Genomic DNA, 23,907 nt, shown 5'->3' with positions numbered 1-23,907 from the left:
TATGTTGTCACGAGTTTTTTTTTCCCAGTTGGCGAGTCAGAATCAATAGAGCTGTACAGCACAGAAACAGACCCTTCGGTCCAACACATCCATGGCAAATAGATATCCTAAATTAATCTAGTCTCAATTGCCAGCATTTGGCCCATATTCATCTAAACCTTCCTTATTCATATACCCATCCCGATTCAGTCCATCCGAACACCATTCAAGTAAAAGTACATGACAGGAACTTTGATATGCATTCATCTAAATACGTATCCTGTTGAAAGGAAAGGAATACTAACCATGGCCTCTAGAGCTAAGAGCAAAGGGTCTTCATTTGGTGTCCAGCTGACCTCGGTGCATTGTGAAGATCTTGTGATGTTTCTATGTTAACAGACTTATATGAATAAAAATCATTTTTGCTGTTTTGAACTGACTGAGCAAAGGGCCTTTAATCTATTCCCCATTAGCCAAGTAGACAAGATGTTACTTGCATTCTTTATCCATCGAGTGAAGCACAACTTGTACATGACACTGCACTTTGCAATGAAAACACTTAACAAGCCCAGAAGAAAAATGAAACACAATGCTTAAACACAATCATGTTTTGTGTCCGGTTCTGTTTTTAACCTCTTCATCATGGTAACAGCGTTATGCAAAAGCCTCAAATTAATGTGTGCAATTGTGTCATAGTTCCTTCACAATTCTACTTCCTGCAACAACTGCTCAAACAAAGTCAATAAAGTCTTTTTCATGCAACCAGTCTCCAGGCAAAGTTTCCATTATTGTAATCTGTAATTTATTGTCATTCCCCAGACAGGACATCACAAATTGTTAAACTTCCAAGTGATGAGGGATGAACTGGCCCCCTTTCTTGGTTGGTCATAACAAAGTTAATTTACATTACTCTTTCTCCGAGCTGAAAATGTGTTGCTGGAAAAGCGCAGCAGGTCAGACAGCATCCAAGGAACAGGAGAATCGACGTTTCGGGCATAAGCCCTTCTTCAGGAGTGAGGAAAGTGTGTCCAGCAGGCTAAGATAAAAGGTAGGGAGGAGGGACTTGGGGGAGGGGTGTTGGAAATGCGATAAGTGGAAGGAGGTTAAGGTGAGGGTGATAGACGGAGTGGGGTGGGGGCGGAGAGGTCAGGAAGGAAATTGCATGTTAGGAAGGTGGTGCTGAGTTCGAGGGATTTGACTGAGACAAGGTGGGGGGAGGGGAAATGAGGAAACTGGAGAAATCTGAGTTCATCCCTTGTGGTTGGAGGGTTCCTAGGCAGAAGATGAGGCGCTCTTCCTCCAACCGTCGTGTTGCTATGGTCTGGTGATGGAGGAGTCCAAGGACCTGCATGTCCTTGGTGGAGTGGGAGGGGGAGTTGAAGTGTTGAGCCACGGGGTGGTTGGGTTGGTTGGTCCAGGTGTCCCAGAGGTGTTCTCTGAAACGTTCCGCAAGTAGGCGGCCTGTCTCCCCAATATAGAGGAGGCCACACCGGGTGCAGCGAATGCAATAGATGATGTGTGTGGAGGTGCAGGTGAATTTGTGGTGGATATGGAAGTATCCCTTGGGGCCTTGGTGGAAAGTAAGGGGAGAGGTGTGGGCACAAGTTTTGCATTTCTTGCGGTTGCAGGGGAAGGTGCCGGGAGTGGAGGTTGGGTTGGTGGGGGGTGTGGACCTGACGAGGGAGTCACGGAGGGAGTGGTCTTTTCGGAATGCTGATAGGGGAGGGGAGGGAAATATATCCCTGGTAGTGGGGTCCGTTTGGAGGTGGCGAAAATGATGGCGGATGATACGCTGTACATGGAGGTTGGTGGGGTGGTAGGTGAGGACCAGTGGGTTCTGTCCTGGTGGCGATTGGAGGGGCGGGGCTCAAGGGTGGAGGAGAGGGAAGTGGAAGAGATGCGGTGGAGGGCATCGTCGACCACGTCTGGGGGGAAATTGCGATCCTTGAAGAAGGAAGCCATTTGGGTTGTACGTTTTTGGAACTGGTCCTCCTGGGAGCAGATGCGGCGGATATGAAGGAATTGGGAATATGGGATGGCATTTTTACAGGGGGCAGGGTGGGAGGAGGTGTAGTCTAGGTAGCTGTGGGAGTCGGTCGGTTGACCAAGTACATTTGCGCTTTGAAAGGAGGTTATTGAAGCAGGCTGTCTTGAGTTGGGGAAAGAGAGAGTTTATTAGTTACTAAATGCATTAAGGAATAATTACACTAAACAGATTAGAAATGACAAATGAGTGCAAAAAAAACAAGTGAAAAAATATACAGTTCGGTCAACGGGTTGTTAATCAAGACTAAATAGTGGAAGGTTGGGTGATACTGGCAGCATCAGTCATTGAGCAGTGCATTTTGTGATTCTTGGCTTCACAGGTTAACTGAAATTCTTTTATCTGTGACCTTCACAGCATGGGAGTCCACTAACACACACTAACATATCAGGGTTACAATAGGGTTTCAATGCCTATTCTTGTGTAGTCCTAAAAGGGGAAAAACACAGCTTTTCTGCAATTTGAGACTGTCTCAAATTTGAGATCCAGGTGGTTTTTAATTGTCACTCTCTCTTTCAAGTGGGTGCTGTTTGATGTTCCCTTGGCACCATCAGATGTGACAGTCCAGGGTTCCTCTCCACACACAGCCACTGAATTTACACCACAGTCATTTTTAGCTATGTGTCCTCTTTTATAATAAAACACATTTTGTAATTTAAAGTTTATCACATCTGCAAACACTTTGGAGGTCTGATCCATCACCATGATACTTAAAGTCATAGAGTCATAGAGATGTACAGCATGGAAACAGGCCCTTCGGTCCAATCCGTCCATGCCGACCAGATATCCCAACCCAATCTAGTCCCACCTGCCAGCACCCGGCCCATATCTCTCCAAACCCTTCCTATTCATATACCCATCCTAATGCCTCTTAAATGTTGCAATTGTATCAGCCTCCGCCACATCCTCTGGCAGCTCATTCCATACACGTACCACCCTCTGCATGAAATAGTTGCCCCTTAGGTCTCTTTTATATCTTTCCCCTCTCACCCTAAACCTATGCCCTCTAGTTCTGGACTCCCCGACCCCAGGGAAAATACTTTGTCTATTTATCCTATCCATGCCCCTCATAATTTTGGAAACCTCTATAAGGTCACCCCTCAGCCTCCGACGCTCCAGGGAAAACAGCCCCAGCCTGTTCAGCCTCTCCCTGTAGCTCAGATCCTCTAACCCTGGCAACATCCTTGTAAATCTTTTCTGAACCCTTTCAAGTTTCACAACATCTTTCCGATAGGAAGGAGACCAGAATTGCACGCAATATTCCAACAGTGGCCTAACCAATGTCCTGCACAGCCGCAACATGACCTCCCAACTCCTGTACTCAATACTCTGACCAATAAAGGAAAGCTTACCAAACGCCTTCTTTACTATCCTATCTACCTGCGACTCCACTTTCGAGGAGCTATGAAACTGCACTCCAAGGTCTCTTTGCTCAGCAAACTCCCTAGGACCTTACCATTAAGTCTATAAGTCCTGCTAAGATTTGCTTTCCCAAAATTCAGCAACTCGCATTTATCTGAATTAAACTCCATCTGCCACTTCTCAGCCCATTGGCCCATCTGGTCAAGATCCTGTTGTAATCTGAGGTAACCCTCTTCGCTGTCCACCACACCTCCAATTTTGGTGTCATCTGCAAACTTACTAACTGTATCTCTTATGCTCACATCCAAATCATTTATGTAAATGACAACAAGTCGAGGGCCCAGCACCAATCCTTGTGGCACTCCACTGGTCACAGGCTTCCAGTCTGAAAAACAACCCTCCACCACCACCCTCTGTCTTCTATCTTTGAGCCAGTTCTGTATCCAAATGGCTAGTTCTCCCTGTATTCCATGAGACCTAACCTTGCTAATCAGTCTCCCATGGGGAACCTTGGTCGAACGCTTTACTGAAGTCCATATAGATCACATCTACTGCTCTGCCCTCATCAATCTTCATTGTTACTTCTTCAAAAAACTCAATCAAGTTTGTGAGACATGATTTGCCATGCACAAAGCCACGTTGACTATCCCAAATCAGTCCTTGCCTTTACAAATACATGTACATCCTGTCCCTCAGGATTCCTTCCAACAACTTGCCCACCACCGAGGTCAGGCTCACTGGTCTATAGTTCCCTGGCTTGTCTTTACCGCCCTTCTTAAACAGTGGCACCATGTTTGCCAACCTCCAGTCTTCTGGCACCTCACCTGTGACTATCGATGATACAAATATCTCAGCAAGAGGCCCAGCAATTGCTTCCTTAGCTTCCCACAGAGTTCTCGCGTACACCTGATCAGGTCCTGGGGATGTATCCACCTTTAACCATTTCAAGACATCCAGCACTTCCTCCTCTGTAATCTGGACATTTTGCAAGATGTCACCATCTATTTCCCTCCATAGATATCTTCTATATTTTCCATATCCTTCTTCAATACCTATAATAGGATCATAGAATCTCTACACAGTGGAAACAGGCCATTCGGCCCAACAAATCCAAACTGACGCTCGAGAGAGTAACCCACCCAGATCCATTCCTCTACATTTACCCCTGACTAATGCACCCAACCTATACATCCCTGAACACTATGAGCAAGTTAGCTTGGCCAATCCACCTAACCTGCACATCCTTGGATTGTGGGAGGAAACCCATTCTGACACAGGGAGAATGTGAAAATGCCACATAGACAGCTGCCTGAGCCTGGTATCAAACCTGGGCCCCTAGTGCTGAGGCAGCAGTGCTAACCACTGAGCCACCATGTCACCACCTTGATGATAGTAAATTTTCAGTGCATTTAAATTAATTTACTAAATTTAGGACCATCTAAGTATCTACTAATTAACAGACACACAGATTTAAACTTAATATGTGATCCCAGAAGTTGACCATCCAATGCCTACGCTACCCACAAAGATATAAGATGTTTCTTCCCAAGATGTAAAGAGTACTCCAATATTCTTAACAGATTTTTTTTAAACTGGTTTACTAAAGAAGCAAAAATGACAAAGTGACTTACTTGTGAAGGGCGCTTGTGTTTGCGACAGGCTGTGACATGAGCAATCACACTTGCATGACTCTCTTTGCTGACATTAATCCCATTTACCTTGATGATGCATTGTCCAGGATACAGCCCAGCCACAGCTGCCACAGTTCCTGTATAATAGGGAAGAAAAGGGCATTCGAACAGTTGACCTTGCTACCTTTTTCTCAGATAAATGAAACTGATATTAGAATTTCAATTCGTTGCAACAAGAAACTGTCAGCATTTGTCTTCATTAGTGTGCAAAACTGATCACAAATTATGATATTGGCACACACAATGGCTAAAATCCAGAAGTTGTCTTTCTCCATGCAGTACGCTGCTGTAATCTTTGAAGATGCGATCAATACAGTTTCCACTTCACCGAATGGCCTTGTTGAATTGGGTGTAATTGAACTTTTAGCAGCTTACTCTGTCATAACTATTACTGAACAATCTGTCCCTGACACACCAATATTACATAAGTCTAGGATTCATTCCATTCTATGAATAGGTTCCGTAGATAGTTTAACAAATTAAAACTGATTTTTTACTTATTTTCTGAAAGGCTTTTGCTATTTCAGTTTCTGCTTTATTCTGACAGGTATTTTACAATTTTGAGTTTCCTCTCTGTAAAATACTGAAAAGATGAAAGATTCTTGCATTCTGGTTTGCTGCCCTTTAGAATTATTCAATCTCCTTCACTGATCAGTATTTGTTTGTTATCAACCTGGATAGGGTTATAACACATCTCTGGGAACTTCAATTGTTCACCCAGATGTAGGGACCCAGTACTGTGCTATCAATCCCTCTGATCACCCTGTATGATGACTCCAGTATTTCTGGATCCCCAGTTGATTGACCAGAATAAAGGTGGCATGATAATCATTGGGAAATAATTATCCCACATATTGGGAAATTGATGACCAACAGGCAAGTAAACTTGAGAACAACATTTTTCAAGTCAATGGTAAGCACTGGCTCTTCACTGTTGACTGAAAAATCCAAAGGAATACATACTTTTTTCTCTTCAATAGATCAGCAGTGAAAACTAATTGATTGTCAATGCATTCTTACACAATCGCTTAATGGATATTATTCTGAACATCATATCAAGAGTAAAACACCAATGAGTGTGAGAAAGTTACAACAGGCAATTCACCAAGAATGATTAGTTTAAAAAAGAACTTATGCTGTATTAAATCATAGAATCCCTACAGTATGGAAGCAGGCCTTTCAGCCCATCAAGTCCACACTTACCCAGACTCACCACCCCACCCTATCCCTGTCAGCCTGCATTCTCCATGGCCACTCCACTTAACCTGCACATCTTTGGATTGTGGGAGGAAACCAGAGCACACAGAGGAAACCCACGCAGACACGGGGAGAATGTGCAAATTCCACACAGACACGGTCGCCTGAGGGTGGAATCAAATTGAGGTCCCTGGCGCTATGTGGTGGCAGTGCTAACCACTGAATCACCATGCCATATACAGTTACTAGCATTGCTCCCTATCTACCACTGCTGTTTTCACATCAATTACAATGCCCCACATTCCTATAAACATAGAGGATGCAAAGAAGGTAACAAGTATAAAATTTCGAATTAGACTTGATAAAGCAGATAGAGCCAGTCATTCTGGTCAAATTTAAACAATGTAAATGAACTTATTCATGTTATTTTAAAAATCAGGTTTGCCTTCATACAAAATATACAAGGTAGAATTTGGTAGTGGAACTAGAGGGTGTGACAACACAATATAAAGACTGTAATTTACCTAAAATGAAGGAACGTAAGGATATAATTAATCAGAAGCTGGGAAAAAAGCCATTTTGCCCATCAAGTTTGTAATTATACAAAGCCTAACCAGAGATGGAAAAGGAAAGAAAGTACAATGCTTGACAAATAGATACTAGGAAATATTTTTACATCTCAGAATACGGTTGGCATCAAACTTTATCTGATTAGGTTTTTTTCTGTGAAGCACCAAGGGACATATTCAATAATAAAGGTGTAATATAAATGCAAATTGTTATTGCTGTTTTGAACAAACTGACAGGAGGTCATGGAGCTGATCGCGTTGATCAAGCTGCCTTCATATTTTGTATGAAGGCAAACCTGATTTTTAAAATAACATGAATAAGTTCATTTATACTTCAATCTGAGTAGTTACAAAACAAACACTTTCTAATCAATCAGCTCAGTGATGTTATGACACAACTCTGGAACATGTGGGACATGAACCCAGGCCTCCTGGCTCAGAGGTAAGGATATTATCACACAAGAGCCCATACACAGATTGCAATGATAGTACACCAACTCAAATTAAAACATTGGCCCAGATATTCCAATGATTTCCCAGATATACATAAGTGTCTGATGTTGATGTAGGCCCTTTGCATGCTTTGCTACCAACCCCAGCAGGATACAGCACTGAATAGAAATGGGTAGGCAGGGAGCGAGTGAGGTAAAAACAATGACTGCAGATGCTGGAAACCAGATTCTGGATCAATGGTGCTGGAAGAGCTCTTCCAGCACCATTGATCCAGGGAGCGAGTGAGGTGCCAGTACTCTGCTGCATTGTGGAATGACGCTATGCCTTCAGTTCATTAGCTTTGGATGTTTTAAACAGAGACAGCACAGCCTCATTCCAATATCAGTGTTAACCAACCAAAGCCCCAGCACTACCCACCAGAGACTGCTAGTCCCTCAATGGACTGTATTCATCCACCTCCTTCACTCCATACCAATGCTTAGATCAAACCTCACACCCTGATCCCACTTCCCTCACCAGCCAACATTATTTAAATCCTCCCTCACTCTATGAAAATGCTCAGCACCCACCCCCTGTCCTCACACCCCTTGGAAACACTGGCTCTCCCAACATCAGCAGGGAAATGGGACTGCTTTAATTTGAGAAACTATGGTCGGCATGGACCGAAGGATCTGTTTCCATGCTGTATGACCCTCAGACTCTATCAGGCAGACAGCGTGGATTCTGTAAGATTGCGTCAAGGTGCCATCCAAGGTGTTGAGGGATTGCACAGCTCACTGAGAACTCCAAACACATGAGGAACCAACATCAGTGAAAGCTAGCCTGCATGACATAAAATTATCTGACACTTTCCAAAGGAGCAGTGGACTGTGATTAGAACACCACTGAAATGATACTGACCTGGAAAATTCTCAGGGATGGCACATAACTCTGGGGTTGTTGGTCAAGGAGATGCAGAAAGGACAGAAGACATCTATACACAGGAAACCGGGAAGCAGTCCTCAGGCTAAGGAAGCTCACATATTTGGAGAGGTCACTCCAAGAATCATGCAGACTGGTCAGGATCAGTAAATGCATTTTCACATGCTGCCATTTACGAAGTACTGACCACAACCACTGCTCAATCAACCACAGGCCAATCATTCATCTATCAATAACCGGGACTTAGTTTCGATTTGTCCTCACACAATTAACATTGTTAACACATAGTTTTAAAATAGCAATGGAAAAGGATAGACCAGATCTAACAGTTGAAGTTCTAAATTGGAGGAAAGCTAATTTTGACAAGAACTTTCAAAAGCTGATCGGGGGCAGATGTTCACAGGTAAAAGGACGGCTGGAAAATGGGAAGCCTTCAGAAATGAGATAACGAGAGGCCAGAGACAGTATATTCCTGTCAGGGTGAAAGGGAAGGCTGATGGGTAGAGGGAATGCTGGATGACTACAGAAATTGAGGGCTTGGTTAAGAAAAAGAAGGAAGCATATGTAAGGTATAGACAGGATAGATCGAGTGAATCCTTAGAAGAGTATAAAGGCAGTAGGAGTATACTTAAGAGGGAAATCAGGAGGGCAAAAAGGGGACATGAGATAGCTTTGGCAAATAATGGTAAGCAGAACCCAAAAGGGTTTTACAAATATATTAAGGACAAAAGGGCAACTAGGGAGAGAATAGGGCCCCTCAAAGATCAGCAAGGCAGCCTTTGTGTGGAGCCGCAGGAGATGGGGGAGATACTAAACAAGTATCTTACATCAGTGTTTACTGTAGAAATGGAAGATATAGAATGTGGGGAAATAGATGGTGACATCTTGAAAAATGTGCATATTACAGAGGAGGAAGTGAAATGCATAAAGGTGGATAGATCCCCAAGACCTGATCAGAACTCTGTGGGAAGCTAGGGAAGTAATTGCTGGGCCCCTTGCTGAAATAGTAGTATCATCGATAGTCACAGGTGAGGTGTCAGAAGACTGGAGGTTGGCTAACGTGGTACCATTATTTAAGAAAGGTGGTAAAGACAAGCCAGGGAACTATAGACCAGTGAGCCTGACATCGGTGGTGGGCAAGTTGTTGGAGGGAATCCTGAGGGATACGATTTATATGTATTTGTAAAGGCAAGGACTGATTAGGGATAGTCAACAGGGATTAGGGATAGGCTTTGTGCGTGGGGAATCATATCTCACGAATTTGATTGAGTTTTCTGAAAAAGTAACAAAGGGGATTGATGAGGGCAGAGATGTGGGCATGATTTATATGGACTTCAGTAAGGCATTTGACAAGGTTCCCCATGGGAGAGTGATTAGCAAGGTTAGATCTCACGGAATACAGGGAGAACTAGCCATTTGGATACAGAACTGGCTCAAAGGTAGAAGACAGAGGGTGGTGGTGGAGGGTTGTTTTTCAGACTGGAAACCTATGACCAGTGGAGTGCCACAAGGATCGGTGCTGGGTCCTCTACTTTTCGTCATGTATATAAATGATTTGGATATGAACATAGGAGGTATAGTTAGTAAGTTTGCAGGTGACACCAAAATTGAAGGTGTAGTGGACAGCAAAGAAGGTTACCTCAGATTACAACAGGATCGTGATTGAATGGGCCAATGGGCTGAGGAGTGGCAAATGGAGTTTAATTTAGATAAATATGAGGTGCTGCATTTTAGGAAAGCAAATCTTAGCAGGGCTTATACACTTAATGGTAAGGTCCTCGGGACTGTTGCTGAACAAAGAGACCTTGGAGTACAGGTTCATAGCTCCTTGAAAGTGGTGTCGCAGGTAGATAGGATAGTGAAGAAGGCGTTTGGTATGCTTTCCTTTATTGGTCAGAGTATTGAGTACAGGAGTAGGGAGGTCGCGTTACAGCTGTATAGGACATTGGTTAGGCCATTGTTGGAATATTGCGTGCAATTCTGGTCTCCTTCCTATCGGAAAGATGTTGTGAAACTTGAAAGGGTTCAGAAAAGATTTACAAGCATGTTGCCAGGGTTGGAGGGTTTGAGCTATCTGAACAGGCTGAACAGCCTGGGGCTGTTTTTCCTGGAGCGTTGGAGGCTGAGGGATGACCTTATCGAGGTTTATAAAATCATGAGGGGCATGGATAGAATAAATAGACAAAGTCTTTTCCCTGGGGTCAGGGAGTCCAGAACTAGAGGGCATAAGTTTAGGGTGAGAGGGGAAAGATATAAAAGGGTCCTAAGGGGCAACCTTTTCACACAGAGGGTGGTACGTGTATGGAATGAGCTGCCAGAGGAAGTAGTGGAGGCTGGTACAATTACAACATTTAAAATGCATCTGGATGGGTATATGAATAGGAAGGGTTTGGAGGAATATGGGCCAAGAGCTGGCAAATGGGACTGGATTAGGTTGGGATATCTGGTCAGCATGGACAAGTTGGACCAAAGGGTCTGTTTCTGTGTTGTACATCTCTATGGCTCTATATGTATCCTAACAGATCCCAGCTTGGGTTCCGCCAGGGCCACTCAGCTCCTGACCTCAATACAGCCTAAGTGCAAATATGGACAAAAGAGCTGAATTCCAGATGGTAGGTGAGAGTGACAGCCCTTGACATCAAGGCTGCATTCAACCAAGTGTTCTCAAGACCCCTAAACAAAACAGGAATCAATGGGAATCGGGGGCAAAATCTTGACTTGAAGTCATAACTGCCACATAGGAAGATGGTTGTGGTTGTTGGAGGTCAATCATCTCAGCTCCAGGACATCTCCACAGGAGTTCCTCAGGGTACTGTCCTAGACCCAACTATCTTCAGCTGCTTCCTCAATGACCTTCCCTCCATCATATGGTCAGAAGTGGAGGTGTTCACCAATGATTGCACAATGTTCAGGACCTTTCATTACCTCTCAGAGACTGAAGCTGTCCATGTTCAAATGCAACATGATCTGGACAATATCTAGGCTTGGGCTGACAAAAGATGTCCATTGACATTCAACAGCATTACCATCAATGAATCCCCCACTATCAACATCCTTGGGGTTACCATTAACTAGAAGCTCAACTGGACTTGCCACATGAACACAAAAGGAGGTCAGAAGCTAGGAACACAGCCACAAATACTTCACCTCCTGACTCACCAAAGCCTGTCCACTGTCTACAAGGCACAAGTCAGGAATGTGATGGAATATTCCCCACTTGCCTGGATGGGTGCAGCTCCAGCAACCGTCAAGAAGCTTGACACCATCCAAGACAAAGTAACCTACTTGATTGACATCACATCCACAAATCGCCACACCAACGTTCAGTAGCAGCAGTGTGTACTATCTACAAGGTGCACTGCAGAAGTTCACCAAAGGTCCTTATGCAGCACCTTCCAAACCCACGACACTTCCATCTAGAAGGCCAAGGGCAGCAGATACATGGGAATATCACTACTTACAAGTTCCCCTCCGAGCCACTGACCATTCTGACTTGAAAATATGTCATTGTTCCTTCAGTGTCACTGGGTCAAAATCCTGGAATTCCCTTCCTCAGGGGAATGTGGGTCAACCGACAGCAAATGGACTGTAGCAGTTCAAGAAGGCAGCTCACCCCCACCTTCTCAAGGGCAACGAGGAATGGGCAATAAAAATGCTAGCCCAGCCAGTGATACCCACATCCGAGTGAATAAAAAAAAGGGCACAGAATGCCTCTCAACCATCAAGTCTATGCCAGCAATAAAGAATGAAGGAGGAATTTCTTTACCAGATTTCACTAGTAAACTTGCTGCCAGAATGGATTTGTTTCAGTCGATCCAATTCAGTTTGTGCCCTGATTCCCATTGATTCCAGCACTTAATTGAATGCCTCTAAGTCTTTTTGATCTGTGCATCTTTGCTCACTATGATCTGACTGTACTGCTCATAAAAAAAGCTTTCCACTGTACTTCGGTACACATGACAGTAAATCAATCAAGAGAATAGAATGATGTGGAATGGCTAGCAAGTGATTAGATTTGATCCCCTACAGTGTGGAAACAGGCCCTTCAGCCCATTCTGATCCTCCAAAGAGCAACCCATCCAGACCAACCTCCCTCTGACTAATGCATCTAACACTATGGGCAACTTCCCACAGCCAATTCACCTGACCTGCATATCTTGGGACTGTGGGAGGAAACCGGAGCACCCGGAGGAAACACACACAGACATAGGAGAATGTACAAACTCCACACAGACAGTCACCCAAAGCAGGAATGGAACCTGGGACCCTGGTGCTGTGAGGCAGCAGTGCTAGCCACTGAGCCACCGTGCTGCGCAGTGATAATGAAAGTGGGGAAAGATAGTTGTAGAGTAGAAAGTGTTTTGTATAGCAGTTGAACCAAATGGCCTGTTTCTGTGCTGCAGATTCAAGGTATTAATTCCCATAAACAAATAACTATTCCAGATCATTTCTTTGTGCAAAGCCAGAAAGACTTTTGATAGCTACAACTAAATATTTGCTATTACACACAAGACACCATTACAATAGTGTGACAGGGAATCATAAATTAATGATTCATCTCTCTTGATCATGACTAATTCTTTTATTTTGTACACATTCTGTGCTGTCGGAGCCAGTTCTCAATAAAATATCAGCTTTCAGGGAACAGATAGTTCCAGGGGTTGCTACATTTTAAATCTAACCACTGGACGCAATGCTTTGTTTTCCCTGGGGTCAGAGTATTGCTGTTGTTGTTGTTGTTGCAAGGTTTACAATGGTGTTCAAACATCCTGGGGCAACGGAATACGGTTAGAACTCAGGAAACAAACCCAGTGGCAGTACTGACTCGATGAAGCTCACTATTTGTGAAAAAAGCTGTAGTTTGTATGTAAACGCTGTTATATATATAATCTTGAATCCAGGAGTATATAGACACAGCCAAGGAAGGTGAACCCCCAAAATATAAGTAGTATTTGAAGCAATCCAGAGCAGCTCTAAATGGAGTTTGAAAGCCAAACTTCATAATCCCTTATGAGGTTTTAATGAGATTTGTTGACCCACAGAGTAGGCAGTGTTGCTGAGGAATCCACAGATCTGTCTTGATTATGTGTCATGTGTTCTATGGGGTGTTTGTCTATTAACTATACTTGCCTCATGTTAAGTTTAGGATGTTAGATTATAAGATATACCCATTTTGTCAATAATTATTGCATGTTTGCTTGAGCAGGTTTTTTTTGCATTAAACTAATTATTTTGTGCTGACAAAATAAATCTGGTGGAATTGTTTCTGAATCAGAAGCAGCCTAAAAACAATGTAACAGACCAATTCATCAAGCTGATGAAATTCAAAATTTGTTACGAATAATGGAGAAGTGGGACAAGAAAGGAATTGATGTATCCCTCTCCAAGCCTTGGTCATAATATGATGAAATGTCACTAACTTGAAATATTAACTTTTTTTGTGTCTTCACAGATGCTGTGATACCTAAACTCTTCCAGTTTATATTTCAGATTTTCAGTATCTGCAGAATTGTATTCCTCTATTCATCAACCAAATACAGAATTATAATAAAAATATCCTTTGGGCAATGTAGTCTTTACAATTTAATTCACCTTAATCAATTCCCTATTCATTTCATTAGATCAGTAATTATTTTTCTGTTATTGTAGTATTATTTACGACCAATTTCAGCCTCTCCTGCCACATCCAGTCAATTTTCTGACACAAGTGAATTGTACGATTAGTTTCCTGTTTATTTTGATCAGCTGAAATCGTTCTTCAGATTGCAAATCAAAATATCTAAAACTTTGGGAATTAAAATTATTTTCTAACAATTTATTACAAATGGATTCACCTTAAATGGTTTTTGAAGAAAAATTGTAGCTCAGTGTTTGTGTATTCATATTTCATCAATTTGTAAATCAACTTCTGTCATCTGAAGTCATCATATGTAGCACTTTGGACTGATCCTCACTGTTAATTACTCCATCTGCCCTCTTAGCCACTGTATCAGGCTGAACCCAGCAGTCACTCTCTGTTTCTGATTTTGCTGTGTTGTGGAATTGGCAAGGATGTACGTGTTGACTACTCATAGTTTTTCAGGAGCGAGCAGTAAAGAAATACCTTCTTGATTAACAGGAGCCCATCCAGTGCAGGAACATCTGTTAAGAATGGAACATTGACCCGAGCGACAGTGAGATAACAGCAATATTTCTCCAAGTGTATCGTGAATGCTTGGAAGGAAACTTTCAAGTGTTGGAGTTCACTTGTATCTGTTCCCTGGTGCTTCTAGGTTTTGAGGTGTGCAAGGTACTAGGAGTCTTAGCAAGTTGGTGTGGTACATCCTATTTTTACTGTGTACCAGTGCAGGAGGGAGTAGCACTTGTCCAAGTATCAGTGAGCACTCCATTGCACAGCTGACTTGTTATATATCGATGCTGGGGAATCAGAAGGTGACTTCCTCATCATTGAATTCATAGCATCTGACCAGCTGTTATAGCCCCATTATTTACAAGGCTAATCCCGATAGGTTTCTGGTTTATGCATTCCCAAGGTGTTGGCAGTGAAGGATTCAGCCATATGTCATTCCAATGAATATCAAAAGGAAATGGTTAGATGTCCTCTTGATAGAGATGGTTGTTGCTGGGCACTTGAGTAGTATGACTGCTATTTGCCATTCATTATTGTGGATAACAAAATTTATGTGGCTTCTTCCCATGGTTAGTTGTCGCTATCCCAAAGTGGGCTGGATGCTAGGACAGTGAATAAATTTAAAGAGGAGATTTTTAATTGGTAATGGGTTAAAAGGATATGGAGGGAAGGCAGGAAATTGGGGGTGAGGAGTATATCAGCCATGATCAAATGGTGGAGCAGACTGAATGGGCTGAATGGCCTAATTCTGCTCCTGTGTCTTATGAACTTATAAGCTGTTAATGTTCCATACAATCCCTGACTGGTGTGATCAGTCTTTCAAGTCTATCACATGCCAGCTGCACTGTCTAGCATGTATAAGATTGGCACCACAACTTTAGAGACACCTGACATTGACCCTGGCATAATCTCCTGCACACCACATTGAACTAAAGTTGAATTCCCTGCTCACTAGGAATGAAACAGCAAAGGACATCTGGGCTGCTGATAGCCTACAGCACTTCGTGGGCCTAGTTTTGAGTTGTTTGAGTTATTCTGTGTTTATTTCATTTAGCACAGTGGTAGTGCCACACCACCCAATGGGCGGAAATCATATCGGAGGATACTTAATATCAGCACATTACCCCTAGTGCGTTAACCAAATCAGATTTCTTAGCCATTCCAATCTTTCTGGCTGCTTATACAGAATGTACGTTAAATAAAATCAACTCTCTGTTTCAAGAAGATATACATTATGTGAGAACAGGTAGCTGAAGTCTAACTTTTATTGAAAGAGACTGGTGGATAGCTGTCTGCAGTCTTCTGTTTGTGGTTAATGACACCGCAAGGTGAGGAGTATGTGTGTTTCAGGAAAATCCAAACATTGTCTCATCCCCTGAATTTCTATGGCCGGGCTAGATTGCTGCAGGTAGGAGCTCATTGAGAATACTCCCAGTGACCTCACTTGAATTAACAGAATGCTCAGAGAACACTGTATTGAAATTTTGATTTGAATTATTAAATAGTCTGAGTAAGACTAGTAAATGTGAAACCATGCCAATATGTTTAGCACCAGAATGTTACTGTAATACTCTCAGAACCCTCTCACCGGCACATTTATTTACATTTTACAAATAAAAACAAATAGAGTATTTCCTTATTTGTACTATAAAGCAAAACAACTTTTTAATCATTGATTTGAAGTTTTGCAATCGATGGCAGTCAAACAGATGTCTATAGCCATCTTGTAACTGGCAAGGCAGTGATTAACTGGTTTTAGCTTTCTCTGTTTTGGATAGCATGGGATAATAATGGAACAGATGGATATTCCAAGCCCTGTTAACCACTGTAAATGTGTAAACTCTCAATGAACAAATATAGGCAGATGAGTATGCATGAAGATCTATTGCCTGCAACATTACAATTCCTAACATTATCAAGATACAATCAGTGTCAATTGTATATCCATGAAGAACTGCACAAGTACAGATAGTCCTGAGCCACCATTCCAGAGTTGGAATACGCATTTCATCATATTCACTCATGGCTAATTACATGCACCACATTCACAGAACATAAATTGCAAGTTTAATAGCACAAAATGTGAAAGAAAACAAATTGACTATCGAGAATATGTGCCAGGCTAACCATAGCTAAAAACGATCAACCGTTAACTGAAAGCAGGGTACATCTGCTGGTTAGGTGTTTGCAGGCAACTAGCATTAAACCGTTCCCTATTTACCTCGTCCAATCGCATGGACAACTGATGGACCAAATCCTCGGATCTGGAATCCAAGACCATCTGCAGAGTCTGGAATCTTTATGGTCCTGTTAAATAAAATCAGTCTGCTTTTTAATACTGTTTTCTGACAAACACTACAAGGTTGAAACTTTTCAGAGTAAAGAAATCATTTTAAAAATGGTTTTCAACAGTCTAATTACAGGTCACAGATTAACATAAAACATTGGTAGAGGCAACACAAGCTAATTTTGATCATTTCTGTAAATGGGTTGACACTATAGTGCAATACACAAATACTTTCCTTTCTGTTGTGTTGCTTTTTTCTAATTCCCATGGCACAACTCGGAATTAAGGTAGCAATTTGTTTGAGGTAAACATAACAATTTGAGAATGAACAGTTCATTCAGCATTTCCACTGTCCTTTACACACCTTGGACGTGACCAGTCAAAAGAACAGAAAATTAAAAGGCAAACAAATACCTTAACACAAAGAGGGGAAAAAAGACAGAAAGGAAATTCAAATATATATGTAATATAGACATCCTGGAGTTACACCTTCCCTCCAGCAGGGCACTGGGCTGGTTAGGGAATTCAAAACTTAAACTAGGGTGACAATTTCTGCTTCTAAAGACAAACAAAAGGTTAAAGGGAAGACCATTACACTGGCATCTCCCAAACTACAAGTCAAAGATATGGAGCGGGGGGAGGTGCGGGGGAACAAGTTATACTGTGGACTGATGAGGGGGTTAGTGAAAGTGTAATAGATGTTACAAAAGATAGTTGTTGAAGATGGAGAAAATACTCAAGGGTGTAAGAAACAGCATCACACTGAACAACACGACAGAATCTCTCCTTTAACTGCGTTCTCCAATCCAGCTTCTCAATCACATGCAAGTCTTCCATTCTGAATTTGACATTTTTGATTAGATTCCCTACAGTGTGGAAACAAATTGACTATCGATCGGCCCCCGGCCCCCCGAACAGTAACCCACCTAGACCCATTTCCCTCTGACTAATTCACCTAACACTATGGGCAACTTAGAATGGCCAAATAACTTGACCTGCACATCTTTGGACTGTGGGAGGAAACCCACGCGGACACGGGTCAGAATGTGCAAACTCCATACAGACAGTCACCCGAGGCTGGAATCGAACCTGGGACCCTAGTACTGTGAGGCAGCACTGCTAACCACTGAGCCAGAAATGTCAGAATCTGACCAATGGGATTATAGTAATTATTAAAGATTTATGGTTATGAGGGACAATAATGACTATAAGAATATCATGGGGATTCTCATTGATAGTGATTAGCACTGCTGCCTTACAGCACCAGGGACCCAGGTTCAATTCCTGCCTCGGGCAACTGTCTGTGTGGAGTTTGCACATTCTCCCCGTATCTGTGTGGGTTTCCTCCGGGTGCTCTGGTTTCCTCCCACAGTCCAAAGATGTGCAGGTTAGGTGAATTGGCCATGCTAAATTTCCCACAGTGCTAGGTGCAGAGGTAAATGTAGGGAATGGGTCTGGGTGGGTTGCTCTTCGGAGGATCAGTTTGGGCTCGTTGGGCTGAAGGGCCTGGTTCCACACTGTAGGGAATCTATTCTAATCTAATCTAATCTAATTATTACAAAAGATGGCGAATGTTTCAATTCATTCCACCAACAGTATGTTGCAAGGACAAAGCGGATCAGCTGAGCCATTGTGTCAAATATTCATTGCTCGATGCTGGTCCACAGGATGGGGTCTGAGATCTTCGCAAACCAAGTGGGAAGTGGTTATGAGTCCAGGAGGCAGAACCTGATGATTGTCATTGAAATGAATCAGGAGGGAATGATCATAGCCATCCCATTCTCATTTCTCTGAATGTGGTCATCAGGTATCCAACACAAGATTAATCAAAGTCAGTGCCAGGGGAGCTCACATTGTGGGGCACTTTCGGAACAGCTGGATTGCAGATCCCAGTTGGAAGCCTTGCCATGAAACAAAGGCAAGTAGCCCAAGTAGGAAGTTTGTGTGGTGGCTTCACAGCTACAGTGCCACCTGGAGTGTAGGAGGTTGAGGGGTGTCCTTATAGAGGTTTTAAAATCATGTGGGAGATAGATAAGATGAAGGACAGGCGAATTTCTCCCAAGGCTGGGGGATTTCAAGACAGAGGGCCTATTTTTAGGTGAGAGGAGAAAGATTTAAAAATGACACGAGGGGCAACATTTTTTTTACATAGAGAGTGGTTTGAGTGTGGAATGAACTGCAAGAGGAAGGGATGGATACAGGTACAGGTGTAACGTTTAAAAGACATTTGGATAAGTTCATGAGCAGCCAAGGTTTGAAAGGATACAGTCCAAGAGCAGCCTGGTGGGACTAGTTTATCTTGGGATTAGATTAGATTCACTACAGTGTGGAAACAGGCCCTTCAGCCCAACAACTCTCCAGAGAGTAATGCACTGAAACCCATTTCTACCCCTGACTAATGCACCTAACACTATGGGCAATTTAGCATGGCCAATTCACCTGACCTGCATGTCTGTGGAAGGAAGCCTACGCAGACACAGGGAGAACATGCAAACTCCACACAGACAGTCACACGAGGCTAGAATTGAATCTGGGTCCCTGGCGCTATGAGGCAGCAGTGTTAACCACTGAGCCACCATGCCACCCATCATGGTTTGTGGGAACTGGTTAGACTGAAGGACTTGTTTCTGTGCTGAATGACACTATCTAGTGAATACTCAAAGAGAAAAAAGAAAGAATTCTTATTTAACAGGTTGTGGCATTCATTTCTCATTGAACTAGCTGTTTCTCCTGTCATCACAGCTTGACATTCTGATGTATTTAATGAATAATTCCAAACTGAAGTACGGTTTACACTAACTACACGGAATGTGTTTTTATTATTTGCTTCTACAAAACACACACAAGAAAATTAAAATGATAGTCCAGAATAAGATTTAAAGTGACATTTTTCACAAACATTCATTTAAGAAACACCTCCTCTCTGCCTACTTTCAAATAGAACTATTGCTCGGAGTAAAACTGTTCATTTTTGTCATGAGTATGTTTTTCAGGTACATTGGTAATTTGTGAAAGTGGAATAAGATTAATTCTGCTGTATCTTTTCATATTCTCTGCACATTTATCAGTTTTCAAAAGAGTAAGATGAGCCCAGTTGGAGTTCTGTAGAGAGTGAGGCATCAGCTGTAGGCCAGGACCAGGGTCGGCAGGACGGCGCAGTGTGTGGGGAAGGGGCTGTGGGCCTGGAGCAGTGTCGGCTGGAGGGCCAAAGCAGGGGAGACCGAGCCCTTACAAGGAGCGCACTTAAGAAAGAACTTCTGTTGAACTTTTACTTTTATCCCTTATTATTCCACTGAATGTTAGGAAGGACTGTAATGTTAACTTGCAAATGTATTTCTTTATTTTCCCACTTATACTAAGAACAAAAGTAATGCTTTACTTTTAACTTTAAGTTTCTCTGTACCTTAGTTTTGTACCTGGGGACCTTTGTACTGTGTGTGGTGGTATTGCAAATTTTTTACTGTACTCCTGTAGTTCTGTTCTTCCGAACATGTGACGATAAAGCTTAAATCAAATCAAACCAAACATATTCTCTGCACATTAAAGAGTTTTATAGTTTCAGCTGAACAGCAGGAGGTGCTAGAATATGACATGAATCTGAGAAACAGCATCAAGCCACTCGTTCTGAACTGGAGACAAGCCGGTGTGTGCTGAGTTTTTAAAAATGTACTCTTCTGTTGTTGAATTGGATGGATAGCATTTTCCCCCTGGAGACCTGGTGCTGTGATAGCACAGCACGTTCCAGGACCAACTCTCCCACAAAGAAAGATAAAAGGAAAGTTAGTTTTTGGAGCAGCAATTCAATCATTAAATTTAAATGCCAAACGCCCACATGACTTACTCTCGTGGTTTTGTGCTCAGATGCAGTCGGAGTGGCCTCTTTCTATTGAAGCACTGCTGCAGGAAACATTCAACTTCCTGAAAGGGTCGCAGGAAAACCACATCCCCATTAATGGCAAAAATTTTCTTCCCAACCTCTAGACCTGCCATCTACAATGAGGTCACAGAAAATGCAATGCACAGATGATTAATTCACAAACTAAAAAACCGTTACATAAACAATGGAACATGTTCCGTGGTATCAGAGCGAAAAGGTTCACGTAAAGTCTGTTTAAACATTTCCATCAGTGCAGGCAATCATTTCAAACACCATCCCGCGAATGGAACTTTCCTGAAAAATCCACACTTGTTATATTTGAAGTCAATTTTCTAAAAATCAATTATAATATAGAACGTTTCTATTATCTCAGGATTTCTTTTCATTTCTGTGCATTTAATTTTCTTAAAATTAAATTGACACTTATTCTTTTCCTGCCTTTGTTTCCTAATGTGGGTGGCACGGTGGCACAGTGGTTAGCACTGCTGCCTCCCAGCGCCAGAGACCTGGGTTCAATTCCTGCCTCAGGCGACTGACTGTGTGGAGTTTGCACATTCTCCCCGTGTCTGCGTGGGTTTCCTCCGGGTGCTCCGGTTTACTCCCACAGTCCAAAGATGTGCAGGTCAGGTGAATTGGCCATGCTAAATTGCCTGTAGTGTTAGGTGAAGGGGTAAATGTAGGAGAATGGGGTCTGGGTGGGTTGCGCTTCGGCGGGTCGGTGTGGACTTGTTGGGCCGAAGGGCCTGTTTCCACACTGTAACTAATCTAATCTAATGTGTGCTCAGGTGGGTCATCTGCGTCCATCCTTCTGCCCAAATCCAAACCCTCAGAGAGCAACCCATCGTGATTCTCATCTAAATTTTCCTGAACTTGATGTGGGGAAAGCCTGGACCCAAGGTTCAGAAGACTAACATATGCAACGGGAATCCGACAGTAAACTACACTAAAACTGCATACAGTCCCTTGGTGGAATATACTCCTAAGTAACCTCTTGGGAGAATACAACCTTCCAAGGCACTGACAGTCAGAAATGTCCGAGTAAAATCCTTCTTTGCCCACACAGAGGTGAATAAAGGCAAGTGAAAAGTACAAGTTCTATAACGCACAATGCAAAGAATCCTCCATTCCACCTATCCTGTGCCTGCATCCTCACTTTTCCTAAAGTATTTCCCTATGAATATTTGTATCAACAAGCTCAGTAAAATGCCATCACATCATTTCACCCAACAAATCTACACTTGGCCCTCCAAAGAGTGACCCACCCAGACCCATTCCCTTACCCTATTACTCTACATTTCTCCTGACTAATGCACCTAACCTACACACCCCTAAACACTGCAGGGCAATTTATCATGGCCAATTCACCTAACTTGCATATCTTTGGATTGTGGGAAGAAACCAGAGCACCTGGAGGAAACCCATGCAGTCACAGGGAGAATGTGCAAACTCCACACAGACAGTCACCTGAGGCTGGAATTGAACGCGGGTCCCTAATGCCGTGAGGCAGCAGTGTTAACCACTGAGTCACCATCATGAATCCAGATAGACCTCCAAAGTACTAAAGATATTGATATTCAGACGGAATAATACCAAGCTTGGTTAGCGGTATATTGTGATACCTATCAAGAATGCCTATCTACAGCTTCTAAAGCCTGTGTGCAGCTATTCCCTCTTCCTACACATACCTGCCCTTGTCTGCAATTCTTCTCCAAACACCCACATCCCCCCTCCCTTTCATTGTCTCCTTCTTCCTTCCTCACCTCCTTATCCCACATCACATTGCTGCTCCCTTTCCCCTTTAATAACCTTAGTTCACATATATTCTTGGTCTTTACTCCTCTGTGCAATGCCACAGGAGATCGACATAATGTACAACAAAAAAATATGAACAACTGAACCATAAAATAGTTTAATATCCTACTCAGGATTGAAGTCTCAATGGATGACAGCACTGAAACTCAATTTCCAGATCAGTTTAGCGTTATAACAGCTGTGGATATTAATAGAGAATGGCATAAATCCTTATAAGAGCTTAAGAAATAGGAACGGGAGCAGGCCATTCGGCCCCTCAAGTCTGCTCCATCATTCAATAGGATCATGGCTGATCCGACATTTCTCACATCAACTTTCCTGCCCTTTCCCTGTAACCCTTCCTTCCTTAACAGCTCAATAATCTATCTCAGCCTGAAATATACAGGTGTCTGCCCCCACAGATCTCTGTGGTAAGGATTTCCAAAGACTCTCAATCCTCTGAGAGAAGCAATTCCTCCTCACTTCAGCCTTATTCTGATAATGTGCCCTCTCTCCTAGACTCTTCCATGAGGGGCAACATCATCTCAGCATTTACCCTGTCAAGCCCTTTAAGAATCCTAAATATTTCAACAAGATAAATTCCAGTAAGAGTCCCAACCTGTTTAGCCTTTGCTCATAAGACAGCCACTCCATTCCAGTGGACCTTGTCTAATCTGTCTCCAATGAAATATGATTTGGAGATGCCGGTGTTGGACTGGGGTGCACAAAGTTAAAAATCACACAACACCAGGTTATAGTCCAACCGGTTTAATTGGAAGTACACTAGCTTTCGGAGCATCGCTCCTTCATCTGGTGGTTGTGGAGTACACAATTGTAAGACACAGAATTTATAGTAAAAGTTCACAGTGTGATATAGCTGAAATTATACATTGAAAAAGACCTTGATTGTTTGTGGAGTCTTTCATCTGTTGGAATACCATGATAGTATCACTCGACGAAGGAGCGTCGCTCCGAAAGCTAGTGTGACTCCAATGAAATATTATCTTTCCTTTAATAAGGGACCAAAACTGCTCACAGTGCTCCAGATGTGGTCTCACCAGCACCTTGTACAGTTGCAGTAAGATTTCCCTACTCTTATAGTCAAAAAGTGTGGCATTGGAAAAGCACGGCCAGTCAGGCAGCATCCGAGGAGCAGGAGAGTTGACATTTCAAGCATAAGCTCTTACACTCTAATCCTCTTGAAATAAGGACCAACATTCCATTAGCCTTCCTGATTACCTGCTACCCCTGTGCTAGCTTTCTGTATTGTATGCACAAGTGAAGTGATTAGGCATTGAATACAGAATCCGTACACTATGGAAACAGGACATTCAGTCCAACAAGTCCACACCGACCCTCCGAACAGTAATTCACCTAGACCCATTCCCTTACCTTACATTTACTCCTGACTAATGCACCTAACCCACACGTCCTTAAACGCCACGGGCAATTTAGCATGGCCAATTCACCTGACCTGCACAACATTGGATTGTGGAAGGAAACCGGAGGAAACCCTCGCAAACAGAGAGAATGTGCAAACTCCACACAGACAGTCGCCCATTAACACAGTTGTGCGAGATTAAATATTGTGCAATAGTTACTGCAA

At 42.8% G+C, this 23,907-nt stretch overlaps 1 protein-coding gene across 2 annotated transcripts in view; it reads right to left on the bottom strand.

Moving 5' to 3' along the window:
• The window catches only part of prex2 (phosphatidylinositol-3,4,5-trisphosphate-dependent Rac exchange factor 2), a 420,366-nt gene that overhangs the window by 245,252 nt on the left and 151,207 nt on the right, over positions 1 to 23,907 (bottom strand). For both annotated transcript variants that reach the window (XM_043689238.2, XM_043689237.2), the window contains exons 18-20: positions 20,475 to 20,623; positions 16,568 to 16,653; positions 5,017 to 5,153 (exon numbers count right to left, since the gene is read on the bottom strand). In XM_043689238.2, the coding sequence (XP_043545173.2) occupies positions 5,017 to 5,153; positions 16,568 to 16,653; positions 20,475 to 20,623 (372 nt within the window). The remainder of the gene's footprint in view (positions 1 to 5,016; positions 5,154 to 16,567; positions 16,654 to 20,474; positions 20,624 to 23,907) is intronic.

Source organism: Chiloscyllium plagiosum, unplaced genomic scaffold (genome assembly GCF_037043375.1).
Source record: "Chiloscyllium plagiosum isolate Xiang-an unplaced genomic scaffold, Cpla_swu_hap1 HiC_scaffold_4, whole genome shotgun sequence".
In the NCBI taxonomy this organism is placed as follows: Eukaryota; Metazoa; Chordata; class Chondrichthyes; order Orectolobiformes; family Hemiscylliidae; genus Chiloscyllium; species Chiloscyllium plagiosum.
Note: the sequence above shows the minus strand (reverse complement) of the source record. Positions and strands in the feature narration are given on the sequence as shown.